Source organism: Schistocerca nitens, chromosome 6 (genome assembly GCF_023898315.1).
Source record: "Schistocerca nitens isolate TAMUIC-IGC-003100 chromosome 6, iqSchNite1.1, whole genome shotgun sequence".
Lineage (NCBI taxonomy): Eukaryota > Metazoa > Arthropoda > Insecta > Orthoptera > Acrididae > Schistocerca > Schistocerca nitens.
In genome coordinates, this window is record NC_064619.1 from 54,775,778 (window position 1) to 54,795,099 (window position 19,322).

General features: G+C 41.2%; 1 protein-coding gene across 2 annotated transcripts in view; it reads left to right on the forward strand.

Annotated features, from left to right (window-relative positions):
* Window positions 1-19,322, forward strand: part of LOC126262694 (putative ribosome-binding factor A, mitochondrial) — a 68,840-nt gene that overhangs the window by 27,499 nt on the left and 22,019 nt on the right. For both annotated transcript variants that reach the window (XR_007546754.1, XM_049959472.1), the window contains exon 4: window positions 18,140-18,279. Coding sequence is in view for 1 of the 2 variants with exons in the window: in XM_049959472.1 (XP_049815429.1) it covers window positions 18,140-18,279 (140 nt within the window). In the remaining variant the exon portion in view is untranslated. The remainder of the gene's footprint in view (window positions 1-18,139; window positions 18,280-19,322) is intronic.

The following is a 19,322-nucleotide window of genomic DNA, read 5'->3' on the forward strand; positions in this document are numbered from 1 at the left end:
GCTGCGATGAAGCATTTCCTTTTACGCTGATCACCTGCCATCCTACCTAAAACCTCTTTCCTCATCACCTTAGCCAGCTTCATCCTGACCCACAACTTCTTCACTTTTGAAGGCCAGACATACCAACAATTAAAGGGAACAGCCATGGGTACCAGGATGGCCCCCTCATACGCCAACCTATTCATGGGTCGCTTAGAGGAAGCCTTCTTGGTTACCCAGGCCTGCCAACCCAAAGTTTGGTACAGATTTATTGATGACATCTTCATGATCTGGACTCACAGTGAAGAAGAACTCCAGAATTTCCTCTCCAACCTCAACTCCTTTGGTTCCATCAGATTCACCTGGTCCTACTCCAAATCCCATGCCACTTTCCTTGACGTTGACCTCCACCTGTCAATGGCCAGCTTCACACATCCGTCCACATCAAACCCACCAACAAGCAACAGTACCTCCATTATGACAGCTGCCACCAATTCCACATCAAATGGTCCCTTCCCTACAGCCTAGGTCTTCGTGGCAAACGAATCTGCTGCAGTCCAGAATCCCTGAACCATTACACCAACAACCTGACAACAGCTTTCGCATCTCGCAACTACCTTCCCGACCTGGTACAGAAGCAAATAACCAGAGCCACTTCCTCATCCCCTCGAACCCAGAATCCCCCACAGAAGAACCACAAAAGTGCCCCACTTGTGACAGGATACTTTCCGGGACTGGACCAGACTCTGATGTGGCTCTCCAGCAGGGATACGACTACCTCAAATCCTGCCCTGAAATGAGATCCATCCTTCATGAAATCCTCCCCACTCCACCAAGAGTGTCTTTCCGCCATCCACCTAACCTTCTTAACCTGTTAGTTCATCCCTATGAAATCCCCAAACCACCTTCCCTACCCTCTGGCTCCTATCCTTGTAACCGCCCCCGGTGTAAAACCTGTCCCATGCACCATCCCACCACCACCACCTACTCAGGTCCTGTAACCCGGAAGGTGTACACAATCAAAGGCAGAGCCACATGTGAAAGCACCCACGTGATTTACCAACTGACCTGCCTACACTGTGATGCATTCTATGTGGGAATGACCAGCAACAAACTGTCCATTCGCATGAATGGACACAGGCAGACAGTGTTTGTTGGTATTGAGGATCACCCTGTGGCTAAACATGCCTTGGTGCACGGCCAGCACATCTTGGCGCAGTGTTACACCGTCCGGGTTATCTGGATACTTCCCACGAACACCAACCTATCCGAACTCCAGAGATGGGAACTTGCTCTTCAATATATCCTCTCTTCCCGTTACCCCCCAGGCCTCAATCTCCGCTAATTTCAAGTTGCCGCCACTCATACCTCACCTGTCATTCAACATCATCTTTGCCTCTTCACTTCCGCCTCGACTGACATCTCTGCCCAAACTCTTTGCGTCTGAATATGTCTGCTTGTGTGTGTATATGTGTGGATGGATATGTGTGTGTGTGCAAGTGTATACCCGTCCTTTTTTCCCCCTAAGGTAAGTCTTTCCGCTCCCGGGATTGGAATGACTCCTTACCCTCTCCCCTAAAACCCACATCCTTTCGTCTTTCCCTCTCCTTCCCTCTTTCCTGATGAGGCAACAGTTTGTTGCATGCCACCCTTCACCTCAAAAAACTATCCAATCTCCTGGTTTCCCACCTCCGGAAAGGCAACTCACTCCCACCAAGAGTGTCTTTCCGCCGTCCACCTAACCTTCGTAACCTCTTAGTTCATCCCTATGAAATCCCCAAACCACCTTCCCTACCCTCTGGCTCCTATCCTTGTAACCGCCCCCGGTGTAAAACCTGTCCCATGCACCCTCCCACCACCACGTACTCCAGTCCTGTAACCCGGAAGGTGTACACGATCAAAGGCAGAGCCACGTGTGAAAGCACCCACGTGATCTACCAACTGACCTGCCTACACTGTGATGCATTCTATGTGGGAATGACCAGCAACAAACTGTCCATTCGCATGAATGCACACAGGCAGACAGTGTTTGTTGGTAATGAGGATCACCCTGTGGCTAAACATGCCTTGGTGCACGGCCAGCACATCTTGGCGCAGTGTTACACCGTCCGGGTTATCTGGATACTTCCCACTAACACCAACCTATCCGAGCTCCGGAGATGGGAACTTGCTCTTCAATATATCCTCTCTTCTCGTTATCCACCAGGCCTCAATCTCCGCTAATTTCAAGTTGCCGCCACTCATACCTCACCTGTCATTCAACAACATCTTTGCCTCTGCACTTCTGCCTCGACTGACATCTCTGCCCAAACTCTTTGTCTTTAAATATGTCTGCTTGTGAGATGTCTGCTTGTGTCTGTATATGTGTGGATGGATATGTGTGTGTGTGCGAGTGTATACCCGTCCTTTTTTGTCCCCTAAGGTAAGTCTTTCTGCTCCCGGGATTGGAATGACTCCTTACCCTCTCCCCTAAAACCCACATCCTTTCGTCTTTCCCTCTCCTTCCCTCTTTCCTGATGAGGCAACAGTTTGTTGCGAAAGCTAGAATTTTGTGTGTGTGTTTGTTTGTGTGTCTATCGACCTGCCAGCGCTTTCGTTCGGTAAGTCACATCATCTTTGTTTTTAGATATATTTTTCCCATATATATATATATATATATATATATATATATATATATATATATATATGTATGTATATATATATATATATATATATATATATATATATAGAGTTATAATAGAGGGAAACATTCCACGTAGGAAAAATATATCTAAAAACAAAGATGATGTGACTTACCAAATGAAAGTGTTAGTTCATCCCATGAAATCCCCAAACCACCTTCCCTACCCTCTGGCTCCTACCCTTGTAACCGCCCCCGGTGTAAAACCTGTCCCATGCACCCTCCCACCACCACCTACTCCAGTCCCGTAACCCGGAAGGTGTACGCGATCAAAGGCAGAGCCACGTGTGAAAGCACCCACGTGATCTACCAACTGATCTGCCTACACTGTGACGCATTCTATGTGGGAATGACCAGCAACCCAACTGTCCATTCGCATGAATGGACACAGGCAGACAGTGTTTGTTGGTAATGAGGATCACCCTGTGGCTAAACATGCCTTGGTGCACGGCCAGCACATCTTGGCACAGTGTTACACCGTCCGGGTTATCTGGATACTTCTCACTAACACCAACCTATCCGAACTCCGGAGATGGGAACTTGCTCTTCAATATATCCTCTCTTCCCATTATCCACCAGGCCTCAATCTCCGCTAATTTCAAGTTGCCGCCACTCATACCTCACCTGTCATTCAACAACATCTTTGCCTCTGCACTCCTGCCTCGACTGACATCTCTGCCCAAACTCTTTGTCTTTAAATATGTCTGCTTGTGTCTGTGTATGTGTGGATGGATGTGTGTGTGTGTGTGTGTGTGTGTGTGTGTGTGTGTGCGCGAGTGTGTACCCGTCCTTTTTTTCCCCCTAGAGTGGGTCTTTCCGCTCCCGGGATTGGAGTGACTCCTTGCCCTCTCCCTTGGGACCCGCATCCTTTCGTCTTTCCCTCTCCTTCCCTCTTTCCTGGCGGGGCGGCGGTTTGTTGCGAGGGCTTGAATTTTGTGTGTGTGTTTGTGTTTGTTTGTATGTCTGTCGGCCTGCCAGCGCTTTCGTTTGGTGGGTCGCATCATCTTTTTATATATAAAATAGAGGGAAACATTCCACGTGGGAAAAATATATCTAAAAACGGGGATGATGTGGCTTGCCGGGCGGGGGCGCTGGCGGGTCGATAGGTACACGGGCACGCACACAGGATTCGGGCTTTTGCGGCAAACTGTTGCCTCGTCGGGGGGGAGGGGGGGGGAGGGAAGGACGAAGGGATGTGGGTTTTGGGGGAGAGTGTAGGGAGTCATTCCGGTCCCGGGGGCGGAGGGACTTGCCTTGGGGGGGGGGAAGGGACGGATGTGCACTCGCGCACGCACACACACATATCTGTCCGCACATGCGCGGGCGGACATATTTAAAGACCAAATGTCTGCTTGTGTCTGTGTATGTGCGGATGGATATGTGTGTGTGTGCGAGTGTATATCCGTCCTTTTTTTCCCCCTAAGGTAAGTCTTTCCACTCCCGGGATTGGAATGACTCCTTACACTCTCCCTTAAAACCCACATCCTTTCGTCTTTCCCTCTCCTTCCCTCTTTCCTGATGAGGCAACAGTTTGTTGTGAAAGCTTGAATTTTGTGTGTATGTTTGTGTTAGTTTGTGTGTCTGTCGACCTGCCAGCACTTTCATTTGGTAAGTCACATCATCTTTGTTTTTAGATATAAAACAAAGATGATGTGACTTACCAAATGAAAGTGCTGGCAGGTCGACAGACACACAAACATACACACAAAATTCAAGCTTTCGCAACAAACTGTTGCCTCATCAGGAAAGAGGGAAGGAGTGGGAAAGACGAAAGGATGTGCGTTTTAAGGGAGAGGGTAAGGAGTCATTCCAATCCCGGGAGCGGAAAGACTTACCTTAGGGGGGAAAAAAGGACGGGTATACACTCGCGCACACACACACATATCCATCCACACACACACATATACACACACACAATGAACACATCACTGCACTGAAATTGTGCGGAGTGGAAGGAGTTGGCCACCAATAAATCCTTGAGGCTTCTCTTAAACTGGATTTCATTGTTGTTAAGCTTTTTATGGATGCTGGCAAGTTATTGAAAATGTTTGTTCCTGAATAATGCACACCTTTTTGTGCAAGACTAAGTGACTTTAAATCCTTGTGAAGATTATTCTTACTTCTAGTATTGATTCCATGAATTGAGCTGTTGGTTTGATAAAGTGATATATATTTTAATGAAAAATTTCATTAAGGAATAAATATACTGGGAAGCAGTAATTAGTATCCCTAGTTTCCTAAACAGGCTTCTGCAGGATGTTCTTGAGTTCACACCACATATAACTCTTACTGCACATTTTTGTGTCCGGAAAACTTTAGCTTGGCTTGATGAATTACCCCAAAAAATAATCCCATATGACATTATGGAATGAAAGTAAGCATAGTATGCCAGCTTTTTCATTTTTATATCCCCTATGTCTGACAGAATTCGCTTTGCAAATAGAGATTTGTTAAGACGCTTCAGCAGTTCTGTGGTGTGCTCCTCCCGGTTGAATTTATCATCAAGCTGTAATCCCAAGAATTTAACACTCTCCACTTCTTCTATCTGCTTGTCATCGTATGTTAGGCATATACTCGTGGAACACCCCTTACAAGTTCTGAACTGCACGTAGTGTGTTTTTTCAAAGTTTAGTGACAAAGAATTGGCTAGGAACCAGTGATTAATGTCCACAAATATTTTATTAGGTAATCTTTCTAAGACTACACTTGATTTGCTATTTATTGCAATGTTTGTATCATCGGCAAACAAAACGAACTTGGCATCTGGTAATGTTACTGATGAAAGGTCATTGATATACACAAGAAAAAGTAAGGGCCCCAAAATGGAACCTTGTGGGACCCCACACACAATTGGTTCCCAGTTGGGTCATGCCTGATAGCTTGATACATGTCTCTTTCCTAATATCACCCTTTGTTTCCTTGCCAGAGATATAATATTTGAACCATTTTGCAGCATTTCCTGTTACACTATAATATTCTAATTTACTTAAAAGGATACTGTGATTTACACAGTCAAATGTCTTTGACAGATCACAAAATATACCAGTTGCCTGCAATTTTTTGTCTAATGAATTAAGCACATTTTCACTGTAAGTGTAGATAACCTTCTCAATATCAGAACCCTTTAAAAACCCAAACTGTGACTTTGACAGTGTGTTATTTGAAATAAGATGGTTATAAAGCCGATTGTACATTTCTTTTTTGAAAATTTTTGAGAATGCTGGCAACAGTGAAATTGGAACCTATTTCTTTATCTCCCTTCTTAAACAGTGGTGTAACTGCAGCATATTTCAAACATTCAGGAAATATTCCACTGATAAACGACTGGTTACGCAGATAGCTTAATATGTTACTTAGCTCAGAATCACATTCTTTAATTAACTTTGTTGATATTTCATAAATCTTTGAAGATACTGGCCTGTGCAGGTAACATCAACGTAGAAGCAAGGACTCTGATGGCAATAGAAGAGATATTCACCACACTTGAACAGTCCAGCAGGAATATAGGACTAAATATCAACAAACAGAAAACAAAATACATAGTTGCTGGGAAAGTGCTCAGGGAGAACATACCAGCCAAAATAACAATGGGTAGTTATACCTTTGAAAGAGTCGATCATTTCAAGTATCTGGGTTCGATTGTAACCAATCTAAATGGTACCTCATGAAACAAAACAGAGACTAATTGCAGCCAGTAAAGGTTATTTCACCTTAGCAAAGCTACTATCTTCAAGACTCCTGACTATAACCACAAAACTAACCATCTGTAAAACACTGATCAGACCAGTGCTTACTTAGGCCTCTTGAAACCTGGGTGCTGACAGCACAGAATACTGAATCTCTGGATTCATTTGAGAGAAGAGAATCATCAGCCCACTGTGCAAAAGGGAAACATGGAGGAGATACAACCATGAGTTTAACACTATCTACAAAATCCAGTCTGTTAGAAGAATTGTGAAGTCATCCAGGCTGATGTGGGCTGGACATGTGGCACAGATGAATGATACGGAAATACCAAAAAAAGATTTTACAAGGAAAGCTAGGTGCACAGTGTGAAGTAACAGGTGAGCTGTGGTGTCCTGGAAATATTATATGTTTGGAATTGGGACGGCCGCACAGGATGCTCGTCAAAGCCTTGGCCCGGCAGCGACCACGTGGTGCTGAACGTTAGCTTAGTAACCACATGATGCCACACAATGGTTGTTCCAGCCACATGGCTGGAAATTCCATGGTGATGCTGTGTTGATGAAGGAGACACACCAGGAGTGCCAAAAATGGCGGACTTTGTGAAACCTTAATGGCAGACATTTCACAGTTTGTATGGAAATTAATAGTAGCCAGATGAATCATGATACCTCAAAAAGAAACATGTACATTACTATTATTCACACAACAATTCTGATGGTGTAATCATATTTTCAATATCTTTATTAGTTTAAAGTTTAGTATCTGACAGTAATTTATACAAGTAACACCCAGAAACGAATTTCCAACGTTTCATCCGATTTTGTCGATCACCTTGTCTTTAAAAAGCTATTAGTGTAAACCTAAATTGGTAAGAATTACAGGCATGTAACTTGAATAGTGCATGAGTTATTGGAGGTCAAAGTGGCCGATTACTGTCGATTGCGTCAGGCCATAAGTACTCCACATTTACACGAAAAAATGGTAGCAGCATGCTTATAAATCTGTTTATTCATCTGTGTCTTTGTTTATATCCTGTATATACTATTCATGAAGAAATTGGTTAAATATTTACTGTGTTTTAGAAAGCACAGAGACATTAGGCTACTGGCCTATCTTTTGTTCTATTCCTTTCATATGTGTTTATTTAATTTGTTTTGTGTTGTTGTGGTCTTCAGTCCTGAGACTGGTTTGATGCAGCTCTCCATGGTACTCTATCCTGTGCGAACTTCATCTCCCAGTACCTACTGCAACCTACATTATTCTGAATCTGCTTGGTGTATTCATCTCTTGGTCTCCCTCTATGATTTTTACCCTCCACACTGCCCTCCAATACTAAATTGGTGATCCCTTGATGCCTCAGAACATGTCCTACCAACCGATCCCTTCTTCCAGTCAAGTTGTGCCACAAACTTCTCTTCTCCCCAATCCTATTCAATACCTCCTCATTAGTTATTTGATCTACCCATCTAATCTTCAGCATTCTTCTGTAGCACCACATTTTGAAAGCTTCTATTCTCTTCTTGTCTAAACTATTTATCGTCCATGTTTCACTTCCATACATGGCTACACTCCACACAAATACTTTCAGAAACGACTTCCTGACACTCAAATATATACTCGATGATAACAAATTTCTCTTCTTCAGAAACGCTTTCCTTGCCATTGACAGTCTGCATTTTATATCCTGTCTACTTCGACCATCATCAGTTATTTTGCTTCCAAAATAGCAAAACTCCTTTACTACTTTAAGTGTCTCATTTCCTAATCTAATTCCCTCAGCATCACCCCACTTAATTCGACTACATTCCATTATTCTCGTTTTCCTTTTGTTGATGTTCATCTTACATCCTCCTTTCAAGACACTATCCATTCCGTTCAACTGCTCTTCCAATTCCTTTGCTGAGGCTACAACCCTGTCTCACTCCCTTCCCTACCACTGCTTTCCTTTCATACCCCTCGACTATTATAACTGCCATCTGGTTCCTGTATGAATTGTAAATAGCCTTTCGCTCCCTGTATTTTACCCCTGCCACCTTCAGAATTTCAAAGAGAGTATTCCAGTCAACATCGTCAAAAGCTTTCTCTAACTCTACAAATGCTAGAAACATAGGTTTGCCTTTCCTTAATCTATCTTCTAAGATAGGTCGTAGGGTCAGTATTGCCACACGTGTTCCAATATTGCTACGGAATCCAAACTGATCTTCCCTGAGGTCGGCTTCGTCTGTAAAGAATTTGTGTTAGTATTTTGCAGCCGTGACTTATTAAACTGATAGTTAGATAATTTTCACATCTGTCAACACCTGCTTTCTTTGGGATTAGAATTCTAATATTCTTCTTGAAGTCTGAGGGTATTTTGCATGTCTCATACGTCTAGCTCTCCAGATGGTAGAGTTTTGTCAGGACTGGCTCTCCCAAGGCTGTCAGTAGTTCTAATGGAATGTTATCTACTCCCGGGGCTTTGTTTCGACTCAGGTCTTTCAGTGCTCTGTCAAACTCTTCACGCAGTATCATATCTCCCATTTCATCTTCATCTAAATCCTCTTCCATTTCCATAATATTGTCATCAAGTACATCGCCCTTGTACCTTCTACATACTCCTTCCATCTTTCTGCTTTCCCTTCTTTGCTTAGAACTGGGTTTCCATCTGAGCTCTTGATATTCGTACAAGTGGTTCTCTTTTCTCAAAAGGTCTCTTTAATTTTCCTGTAGGCAGTATCTATCTTACCCCTAATGAGATAAGCCTCTGCATCCTTACATTTGTCCTCTAGCCATCCCTGCTTAGCCATTTTGCACTTCCTGTTGATCTCATTTTTAGGCGTTTGTATTCCTTTTTGCCTGCTTCATTTACTGCATTTTTATATTTTCTCCTTTCATCAATTAAATTCAATATTTCTTCTGTTATCCAAGGATCTCTACTAGCCCTCGTCTTTTTACCTACTTGATCCTCTGCTGCCTTCACTACTTCATCCCTCAGAGCTACCCATTCTTCTTCTACTGTATTTCTTTCCCCCATTCCTGTCGATTGGTCCATTATGCTCTCCCTGAAACTCTGTACAAACTCTCATTCTTTCAGTTTATCCAGGTCCCATCTCCTTAAATTCCCACCTTTTTGCAGTTTCTTCAATTTTAATCTACAGTTCATAACCAATAGATTGTGGTCAGAGTCCACATCTGCCCCTGGAAATGTCTTACAATTTAAAACCTGGTTCCTAAATCTCTGTCTTACCATTATATAATCTATCTGAAACCTGTCAGTATCTCCAGGCTTCTTCCATGTATACAATCTTCTTATATGATTCTTGAACCGAGTGTTAGCTATGATTAAGTTATGCTCTGTGCAAAATTCTACCAGGCTTCTTCCATGTATACAATCTTCTTATATGATTCTTGAACCGAGTGTTAGCTATGATTAAGTTATGCTCTGTGCAAAATTCTACCAGGCGGCTTCCTCTTTCATTTCTTCCCCCTAATCCATATTCACCTACTACGTTTCCTTCTCTTCCTTTTCCTACTGTCAAATTCCAGTCATCCATGACTATTAAATTTTCATCTCCCTTCACTACCTGAATAATTTCTTTTATCTCATCATACATTTCATCAATTTCTTCATCATGTGCGGAGCTAGTTGGCATATAAACTTGTACTACTGTAGTAGGCGTGGGCAATGTGTCTATCTTGGCCACAATAATGCGTTCACTATGCTGTTTGTAGTAGCTTACCCACACTCCTGTTTTTTTTATTCATTATTAAACCTACTCCTGCATTACCCCTATTTGATATTGTATTTATAACCCTGTATTCGCCTGACCAAAAGTCTTGTTCCTCCTGCCACCGAACTTCACTAATTCCCACTATATCTAACTTTAACCTATCCATTTCCCTTTTTAAATTTTCTAACCTACCTGCCCGATTAAGGGATCTGACATTCCACGCTTCGATCCGTAGAACGCCAGTTTTCTTTCTCGTGATGACGACGTCTTCTTGAGTAGTCCCCGCCCGGAGATCCGAATGGGGGACTATTTTACCTCCGGAATATTTTACCCAAGAGGACACCATCATCATTTAACCATACAGTAAAGCTGCATGCCCTCGGGAAAAATTACGTCTGTAGTTTCCCCTTGCTTTCAGCTGTTTGCAGTACCAGCACAACAAGGCTGTTTTGGTTAGTGTTACAAGGCCAGGTCAGTTAGTGATCCAGACTGTTACCCTTGCAACTACTGAAAAGGCTGCTGCCCTCTTCAGGAACCACACATTTGTCTGGCCTCTCAACAGATACCCCTCCGTTGTGGTTGCACCTACGGTACGGCTATCTGTATCACTGAGGCACACAAGCCTCCCTACCAACTCCAAGGTCCATGGTTCATTGGGGGGGGGGGGGGGTGTTAATTTGTCTTTGTATTTAATAATGTGTGTTAGAGCGTGTTTATGGTCCAGCTTTAGGAATATTTATTTAATTTCAAGTTATTTAAATGTAACTCCAGTATTTTGTATGAGTTGAAATATGTTTGTGAGTGTACGTTGACTTGGAGACATGGAGGGAACGCTCTAGCCAATCATAGCGCTGATTAATGGTGAGACTGTATGGAAGTGGGGGAGGATGATCATTTCGAGAGAGGACAGGGAGTTCTGGAGTGTAGGGCACATGACACGGGAAGCGCTGGACGTGATGGCGCGACAGACGTGGAGTTGGAGGAAAGACTTGGACAGTGGAGCAATTTGCGCGAGGTCGCGGAGGATAGAAATGTTTGGGAGTGCTGACCTGCGCTCTTGTGTGATTTCCGTGGCTTCTGCAGTGGAGTTGTAGTATGCCTTCAGAAGTGAATATCTCGTGAGCTATGTCGTTGTTCATAACTAATTATGTGAAGTAGGAATCTATTGTCTCCCTGTTATTTAACTTATATTTTATTTAACTGCTGGACCATCGACATCAAATAAGTGTTTTGCAGAAATATACTGCATTCTCAAAAGTGCTTCTACTATCGTACTCATCATTTAAAGGCGTTACCTGCAGATTTTATTTAATTGAGATCTTTCATTTATGAATTTATATGTTACTTTCATAATTCGCAATTGCTGAGTGATAGAAACCTTGGACCATTCGATTCGTGTGTCTATTCTAATCGTATACTGTAGACTTAGCAGTATTTGGCCTCTAATGCAGCAACTACATATCGCAGCCCCTAGACAATGAAACCAGCTGAAACTTTTAATATTGCAACTCTGAGTAGGAGGGTATGTAGTTGAGGACCACCACCTCACATCATTGCATTTTATTATTTGAAAGCCCACAACAGAGAGGACAAGGTCAACTGAAAACTAGAGGGTAGGATGGAGTCATAGAAGACCTAGGGAAAATGGGTTACAGGAATTGGAAAATGCTAGCAAGGGACCAGGATAAATGAAAGGAGGTAATTGAAGAGGCCAAGGCTCATAATGAGTTGTAGAGCCACAGAAGAAGAGAAAGAATCCTCATTATCAAATTTCTCTCCATATTTTACAACCTTTCTTGTGCCCTCTTTATGATTGGACTGCTTAAAATTGTTTCCCATTTTATTCTTGTTATAACTCCCATAGGGGTAGTGCAGGAGTAGGTTTAATAACAAATAAAAAAATAGGAACATGAATAAGTTACTACGAACAGCATAGTGAACACATTATTGTAGCCAGGAAAGATGTAAAGACCACACCCACCACAGAAGATAAGTTTATATGCCATCTAGCTCAGCGGCTGATAAAGAAATTCAAGAAAACTGTGATGCAATAAAAGAAATTATTCAGATAGTTAAGGGAGACGAAAATTTAATAGTCATGGGGAATGTCATAGTAGGAAAAGGAAGAGAAGGAAAAGTCATAGGTGAATACGGACTGGTGGAAAGTAATGAAAGAGGAAGCTGCCTGATAGAATTTTGCACAGAGTATAATTTAATCATAACTAATGCTTGGTTTAAGAATCGTGAAAGAAGGCTGTATGCGTGAACGATACCTGGAAACACTGGAAGGTTATATAATGGTTAGACAGAGATTTAGGGATCAGGTTTTAAATTGTAAGACATTTCCAGGGGTAAATGTGGACTCTGACCACAATTTATATTATGAAATGTAGAATAAAACTGAAAAAAAACTGCAAAATAGGTAGGAATTTAAGGAGATGGGACCTGGATAAACTAAAAGAAGCATAGGTTGTAGAGTTTCAGAGAGAGCGTTTTGGCAAGAATGGGGGAAAGGAATACAGTAGGAGAAGAATGGGTAGCATTGAGAGATGAAATACTGACGGCAACAGAGGATCAAGTCGGTAAAAAGATGAGTGCTAGTAAAAATCCATGGTTAACAAAAGAGATATTGAATTTAATTGAAAGGAGTATGTATAAAAATGCAATAAATGAAGCAGGTGAAAGGAAATAAAAATGTCTCAAAAATGAGGTTGCCAGGAAGTGCGAAATGACTAAGCAGGATTGGCTAGAGGACAAATGTAAGGATGTAGAAGCATGTATCACCTGGGGTAAGATACATGTTGCCTACAAGACAGTTAAAGAGGCCTTTGGAGAAAAGAGAACCACCTGTATGAATATCAAGAGCTGAGATGGAAAACTAGTTCTAAGCAAAGAATGGAAAGCAGAAAGGTGGAAGGAGTATGTAGAGGGTCTATACAAGGGAGATGTACATGAGGGAAGTATTATGGAAATGGAAGAGAACATTAATGAAGATGAGGTGAGTGATACGATACTGTGTAAAGAATTTGACAGAGCACTGAAAGTCCAAAGTTGAAACAACACCTCGGGATAGACAACATTCGGTTAGAACTACTGATAGCCTTGAGAGAGTCAGCCATGACAAAACTCTTCCATCTGGTGAGACATGAAATACCCTCAGACTTCAGGAAGAATAAAATAATACCAGTTCCAAGGAAAGCAGGTGTGAAAATTACCAAACTATCAGTTTAATAAGCCACAGTTGCAGAATACTAACATGAATTCTTCAGTGGAAAATCCAGGATAGAATGTAACAATATTATGAAAAGGAAAGGTGACAGCAAAGGACTTAGAAGAACAGTTGAATGGAATGGACTGTGTCTTGAAAAGAAGATATAAGATGAACATTAACCGAAGCAAAACGAGGATAATGGAATTTAGTCAAATTAAATCAGGTGATGCTGAGGGAATTAGACTAACTGGCCCTCTCACATTGTCTGAACCACACATATTAACACTAACGGTTCAAGTACTTAACTTATCAGTCATACTAGCTGCTGATGCTTTACCTTTGCTGCCTGAAGTGTCAATGCTGATGAACTCGAAGTCGCTGCTGGTGGCCTGAGGTGCCACTTCCGCCATTGCTGCTTGCATGTCATTGAAATCTCCACTGCTATTGGCTGCTACAGACATGAACTCACCATGACTGCCTAGCCTTTTTCTTCTTCCTTGAAGTTCCAACTTCCCAACACCTGACTTCTGCTCCTGATTCTCATGCACGTAACTGCTGCAAAACCTTATGATTGGAGCGTTAGAATTACGACTGCAATTCTAAGGTGATTTGACTCATATCCCGGATGAGAAAACCCCAATTACAACCATTCCTGATGGCTACAGTTAACGTAGTTGCTCTTCCTAACAGTATCCCATAAGAGCATACCAGTTATGTCTTTACCAGCGGTTACTCGTACTTTAGGTACTTGGGCTGTTCGCAGCTCTGATTAAAAATAATAGCTCAATGTAGTCATATGATCAAACTGCACACATCTGCGTTCAAGCCCCGCAGATAATTCATTCCAAATAATAATCTGTAACGGTGATTCAGCAGTCAAGTAGTCTGTGCATTGGCTAGAATTGCGAGTTAATAAAATACACCAAAATATAAAATAAAAGTGAAATGAATGATTTAATAACAGTGTTCTGTTCTAATGTCTGTAATTGATGTAGATGATAGAGAATTATATTGAATAATGTTTCTTCAAGAAAGGATATCTCAAATAAATGGGAAGTGGTCCTACAATGTTCAGTTAAAATACAGAAAGAAAATACCATTATCAAATGCAGTAAAGTTAGATTGAGAGTGTTACGAGAATAGTAGCAAAATCCCCAGACTAAAATTTTGATCAAAGATATGTGAAAAATAAATCTGCTTCATAACAACAACACATGAAATATTCACCAGCTCAAAACAGTTCAGAGTTCAACATGACGATTCACTAATTAACATATGCAATACGAGGAACAGTAACTCATACTCTGCCTAGCCTCATTTCTATAATACAAGTGGAAAAAATCCTACACTGGTATATATTCAGACCTCTCTAAACATAAATTCCATTCTGGAGTTGAAGTATGGTAACAGCTGTTCAGTGCCCTAAATCAAACACCTCCATGATTAGATACCACTAGTTAGCACGGGCAGGTCTGACTTCTTCCAGAACTCACGTAAAAATCGCCAGACTCACTCCCTTGCGCTCTTCACTCAAAAAGTCCCAGTCTCCTCTTAATTCCGTAATGTTTCGCTACTGTCTACTTTTCCATTGGTTGAAGGGCCTCCCCACCAAAAGTACATAATTCTTATGTTTTAGAGACATAATTTGACTCAACTTGACCACTTCCCAGACTGAACTAATACATTATGACAATATTCAACTAAATAAATGTTATAAACTTTTGGCCTCTCGGACCATTCACAACAAGTATAAATAAAGGTTTGTCTATAAATAAATAAGGAAGTATTCTTCCACAAGTGCACTCACGATAAATGTTGACAGATTGTCATTAAACAGTAAATCATTGAGTATAACAGAAGTGATATCTGGCATTCCGCAAGATAGTGTCATAGGCCCTCTGCTGTTCCTGATTTACATAAATGATCTAGGTGATAATCTGAGCAGCCCCCTTAGATTGATTGCAGATGATGCTGTAATTTACTGTCTAGTAAAATCATCAGACAATCAATTCCAATTACAAAATGATCTAGAGAGAATTTCTGTATGGTGCGAAAAGTGGCAATTGGCACTAAACAAAGAAAAGTGTAAGCTCATCCACTTGGGTACTAAAAGAAATCCAACAAATTTTGGGTATACAATAAATCGCACAAAAAGGGCTGTCAATTCAACTAAATACCTAGCAATTACAATTACGAGTAACTTTAATTGAAAAGACCACATAGATAATATTGTGGGGAAGGCGAAACAAAGACTGCGCTTTGTTGGCAGAACACTTAGAAGATGCGACAAACCCACTAAAGAGACAGCCTACATTACGCTTGTCTGTCCTCTGCTGGAATACTGCTGCGCGGTGTGGGATCCTCACCAGATAGGATTGACGGAAGACATCTAAAAAGTGCTAAGAGCAGCCAGTTTCGTGTTATCGCGCAATAGGGGTGAGAGTGTCACTGATATGATACGCGAGTTGGGGTGGCAGTCTCTGAAACAAAGGAGGTTTTCTTTGCGGCGAGATCTATTGATGAAATTTCAATCACCAACTTTCTCTTACGAATGCGAAAATATTTTGTTGACGTCCACCTACGTAGGGAGAAATGATCATCATAATAAAATAAGAGAAATCAGAGCTCGAACGGAAAGATTTGGGTGTTACTTTTTCTCACGCATCATTCGAGAGTGGAATGGTAGAGAAGTAGTATGAAAATGGTTTGATGAACCCTCTGCCAGGCACTTAAGTGTGAATTGCAGAGTAACCATGTAAATGTAGGTGTAGATGTTATTTAGGCATGCTTTTCAGAAACTCCTTTTGGCACTGTTCTACAAAGATGGTGGAAACTAATACATACAGTTGACCGCTTCTTAAATTAGCATGATTGTGTGTTATCAAGTGTAATTATTATTTAAATTAATTTACTGTAAGTTTTCATTTGCTGTTTGATTCTAGAGGGTACAAAATTCTGTCAAAAATTTGGATAATAAAAAGATATCATAAGTCACGAAATAAAACAGATGCAGATGAGCGACTTTCAGGGATGACAGCTATCTGAGATATCATTCTTTGAAATCAAATGATGAAGTGTTTAAAAGATGTTAATTCAGAGGTTCATTGTAAATTCTTAACTTTTGTTGTTTTACAGATATTAAAATTATTGTTGTAATATTGGTGGCCTGTCATTTTTCTGGGATTGCCGATGTATTCAGATTTGCATTAATATTTGATTGCAAACTGTTCTAAGACTCTCAAAGAGCTGTAAGAAATGATCTTTCAGTTTGTCTGACACCCCACCAATTATTGGAGCACTGTCTGTCCTCTAAAGCTATCAACACATCAAAATTCCCTGTACTGGGATTTAACCCACATCTGGCCGTGCTGCTCAACTCTGCACCTGGCTGGTCTGTACCAGTTACTGTGGTTCACCATCCGCAGCCATTTGACTGAGTGACCACGTTGTTCCCTGAGCCCCAGGCCTGCACACGCAAATTCACCATACCTCCTGCCAACTCTAGGCAGCCAAATAGCTGACCTACATACTCACAACATTACATGTTGCTGTTCATCGTATAACGTCTGTTCGAGATGTTATCCATTCTGTTCCACTGCTCTTCCAAGTTCTTTACACGTTCTGACAGAATAACAGTGTTGTCAAAAAACCTCCGAATTTTTATTTCTTCTCCCTGTACTTTAATTCCCTTCCCAAGTTTCTCCTTGATTGTTAGGAGGTTGCTTTCAATCGTATCTCAGTCTCTTCTCAGCTACTACCTTCCTTTCATGTTTCTCAATTCACAGAACATCAGATTGGTTTCTGCACAAGTTGTAGATAACATTTTGTTCCATGTATATATCTCATTTGGTACTGTGGAGAAAATGTAGTGGAAACAGCAAAATAGACAAACTTGCAACTTTCATAGTTGTGATGGTTGTTGATAGGAGGACATTTGAGAATTTTTTCTCACAGATTTATGGTCTACAGAAGGAAACTGGTATATATGTCACAAAACACTACTTACTTGAACAGTGAGTGTCTTTGTGTCCCTGCAAAGGAATTTCACAGCGGTATTGAACATTCTGCATGTTGTCTCCAGTAAAGTGAAAAATATATTAAAGAAAACAAGTAGCTTGCTTGAATTTCTCTTATAACACATTTGTCAGAATCACGGTATTGTACATCGCAATACTTATTTATTTAATAAATGTGTTTGAGTTTAAATTTGCCTTATTTAAACTGTAGCCTAAGTCATCTGTCAGAGCAACATAAATAATACTGCCTTATATGTTACTAAATGATATAATGTAAAGGATAGATTGCTAATCACCATATAGTGAGATGCCGAGTCACAGGCAGGCACAACAAAAAGACAGATAAACAAGTAAGCTTTCAGGCTAAAGGCCTTCTGAATTAGACAACCTTCACACAAATGCAACTCATACACACGTGACAACTGTCTCTTGCTGCCAAGGCCAGGTACTTGGAAATTTGAAAAGTTGAGATCACAATGAATGATTCTTTATCTAAACAAGCCAATATATACCAACTGAAGCTGCAAATCACTGGCAATCATGAGTAGACAATAGACAACAATCCTCAATGGTTGACAATCAGTGGCAGTGGTTTGTTGCATGAATATGATTAGTGTTGGAGTAATAATGTCTAATTTACTTCCTAAGGCAGTTAAATGGCTTTGAATTAATCTTGAGACATGAGAAAAGAAATAGCATTGGGTAGCACCCCCGTCACAAGTCAGTAACAGTCCCTCGAAGGTGAAAGCTTTTAATATCTTTTGTTCATTGTGATTGAATACATCTCTCTGTACATCTTTCTTTCTAACTTCTGAAAAGCATGTTTTTTAAAAAAATATTATTATTGTTATTCCAGATAAACATTACTCAAAAACAGCTGAAGTTGAACGTCTGTTGCAAACTGCAGATTTTGGTGAAGATTATGTTCCTTCTGCCGATGGTTCTTCGATCCGATCAGAATTTACAGAAGAATACACACTAAATCAAAGGAAAGAGGTAAATAGTATTTTCAGCTGTGTTGCAAGTGACTGGAAAATGTGCAGTTCAGTCCCACTTCCAAGAAGTCACACTAATGCACACAATTATAGGGCTATACGAGGTGTGGCTAGAAAAAAACCGGACTAGTACTGGTGAAACAATAAAACGAATGCAATAAGGCTGAAAGTCGCGTGGCCTGTCACGTGACTCTCGCTCCGCCTACTGCTCGAGTTTCATCTGCCTCCTGCACTCAGTCTGCCCGTGGCGTCTGTTTTAAGTAGTTGACGTTTTGTCTGTGCGTCGGAAAATGTTGAGTGTGCAGAAAGAACAGCGTGTTAACATCAAATTTTGTTTCAAACTAGGAAAATCTGCAAGTGAAACGTTTGTAATGTTACAACAAGTGTACGGCGATGATTGTTTATCGCGAACACAAGTGTTTGAGTGGTTTAAACGATTTAAAGATGGCCGCGAAGACACCAGTGATGACACTCGCACTGGCAGACCATTGTCAGCAAAAACTGATGCAAACATTGAAAAAATCGGTAAACTTGTTCGACACTTTCCTTGTCAACTCCTGTTAACTCAGACACTGCTCTGATTGTTAAACGGCGATCTTGTCGAACAAGTTTACCGGTTTTTTCAATGTTTGCATCAGTTTTTGCTGACAATGGTCTGCCAGTGCGAGTGTCATCACTGGTGTCTTCGCGGCCATCTTTAAATCGTTTAGACCACTCAAACACTTGTGTTCGCAATAAACAATCATCGCTGTACACTTGTTGTAACATTACAAACGTTTCACTTGCAGATTTTCCTAGTTTGAAACAAAATTTGATGTTAACACGCTGTTCTTTCTGTACACTCAACATTTTCCGACGCACAGACAAAACGTCAACTACTTAAAACAGACGCCACGGGCAGACTGAGTGCAGGAGGCAGATGAAACTCGAGCAGTAGGCGGAGCGAGAGTCACGTGACAGGCCACGCGACTTTCAGCCTTATTGCATTCGTTTTATTGTTTCACCAGTACTAGTCCGGTTTTTTTCTAGCCACACCTCGTATTG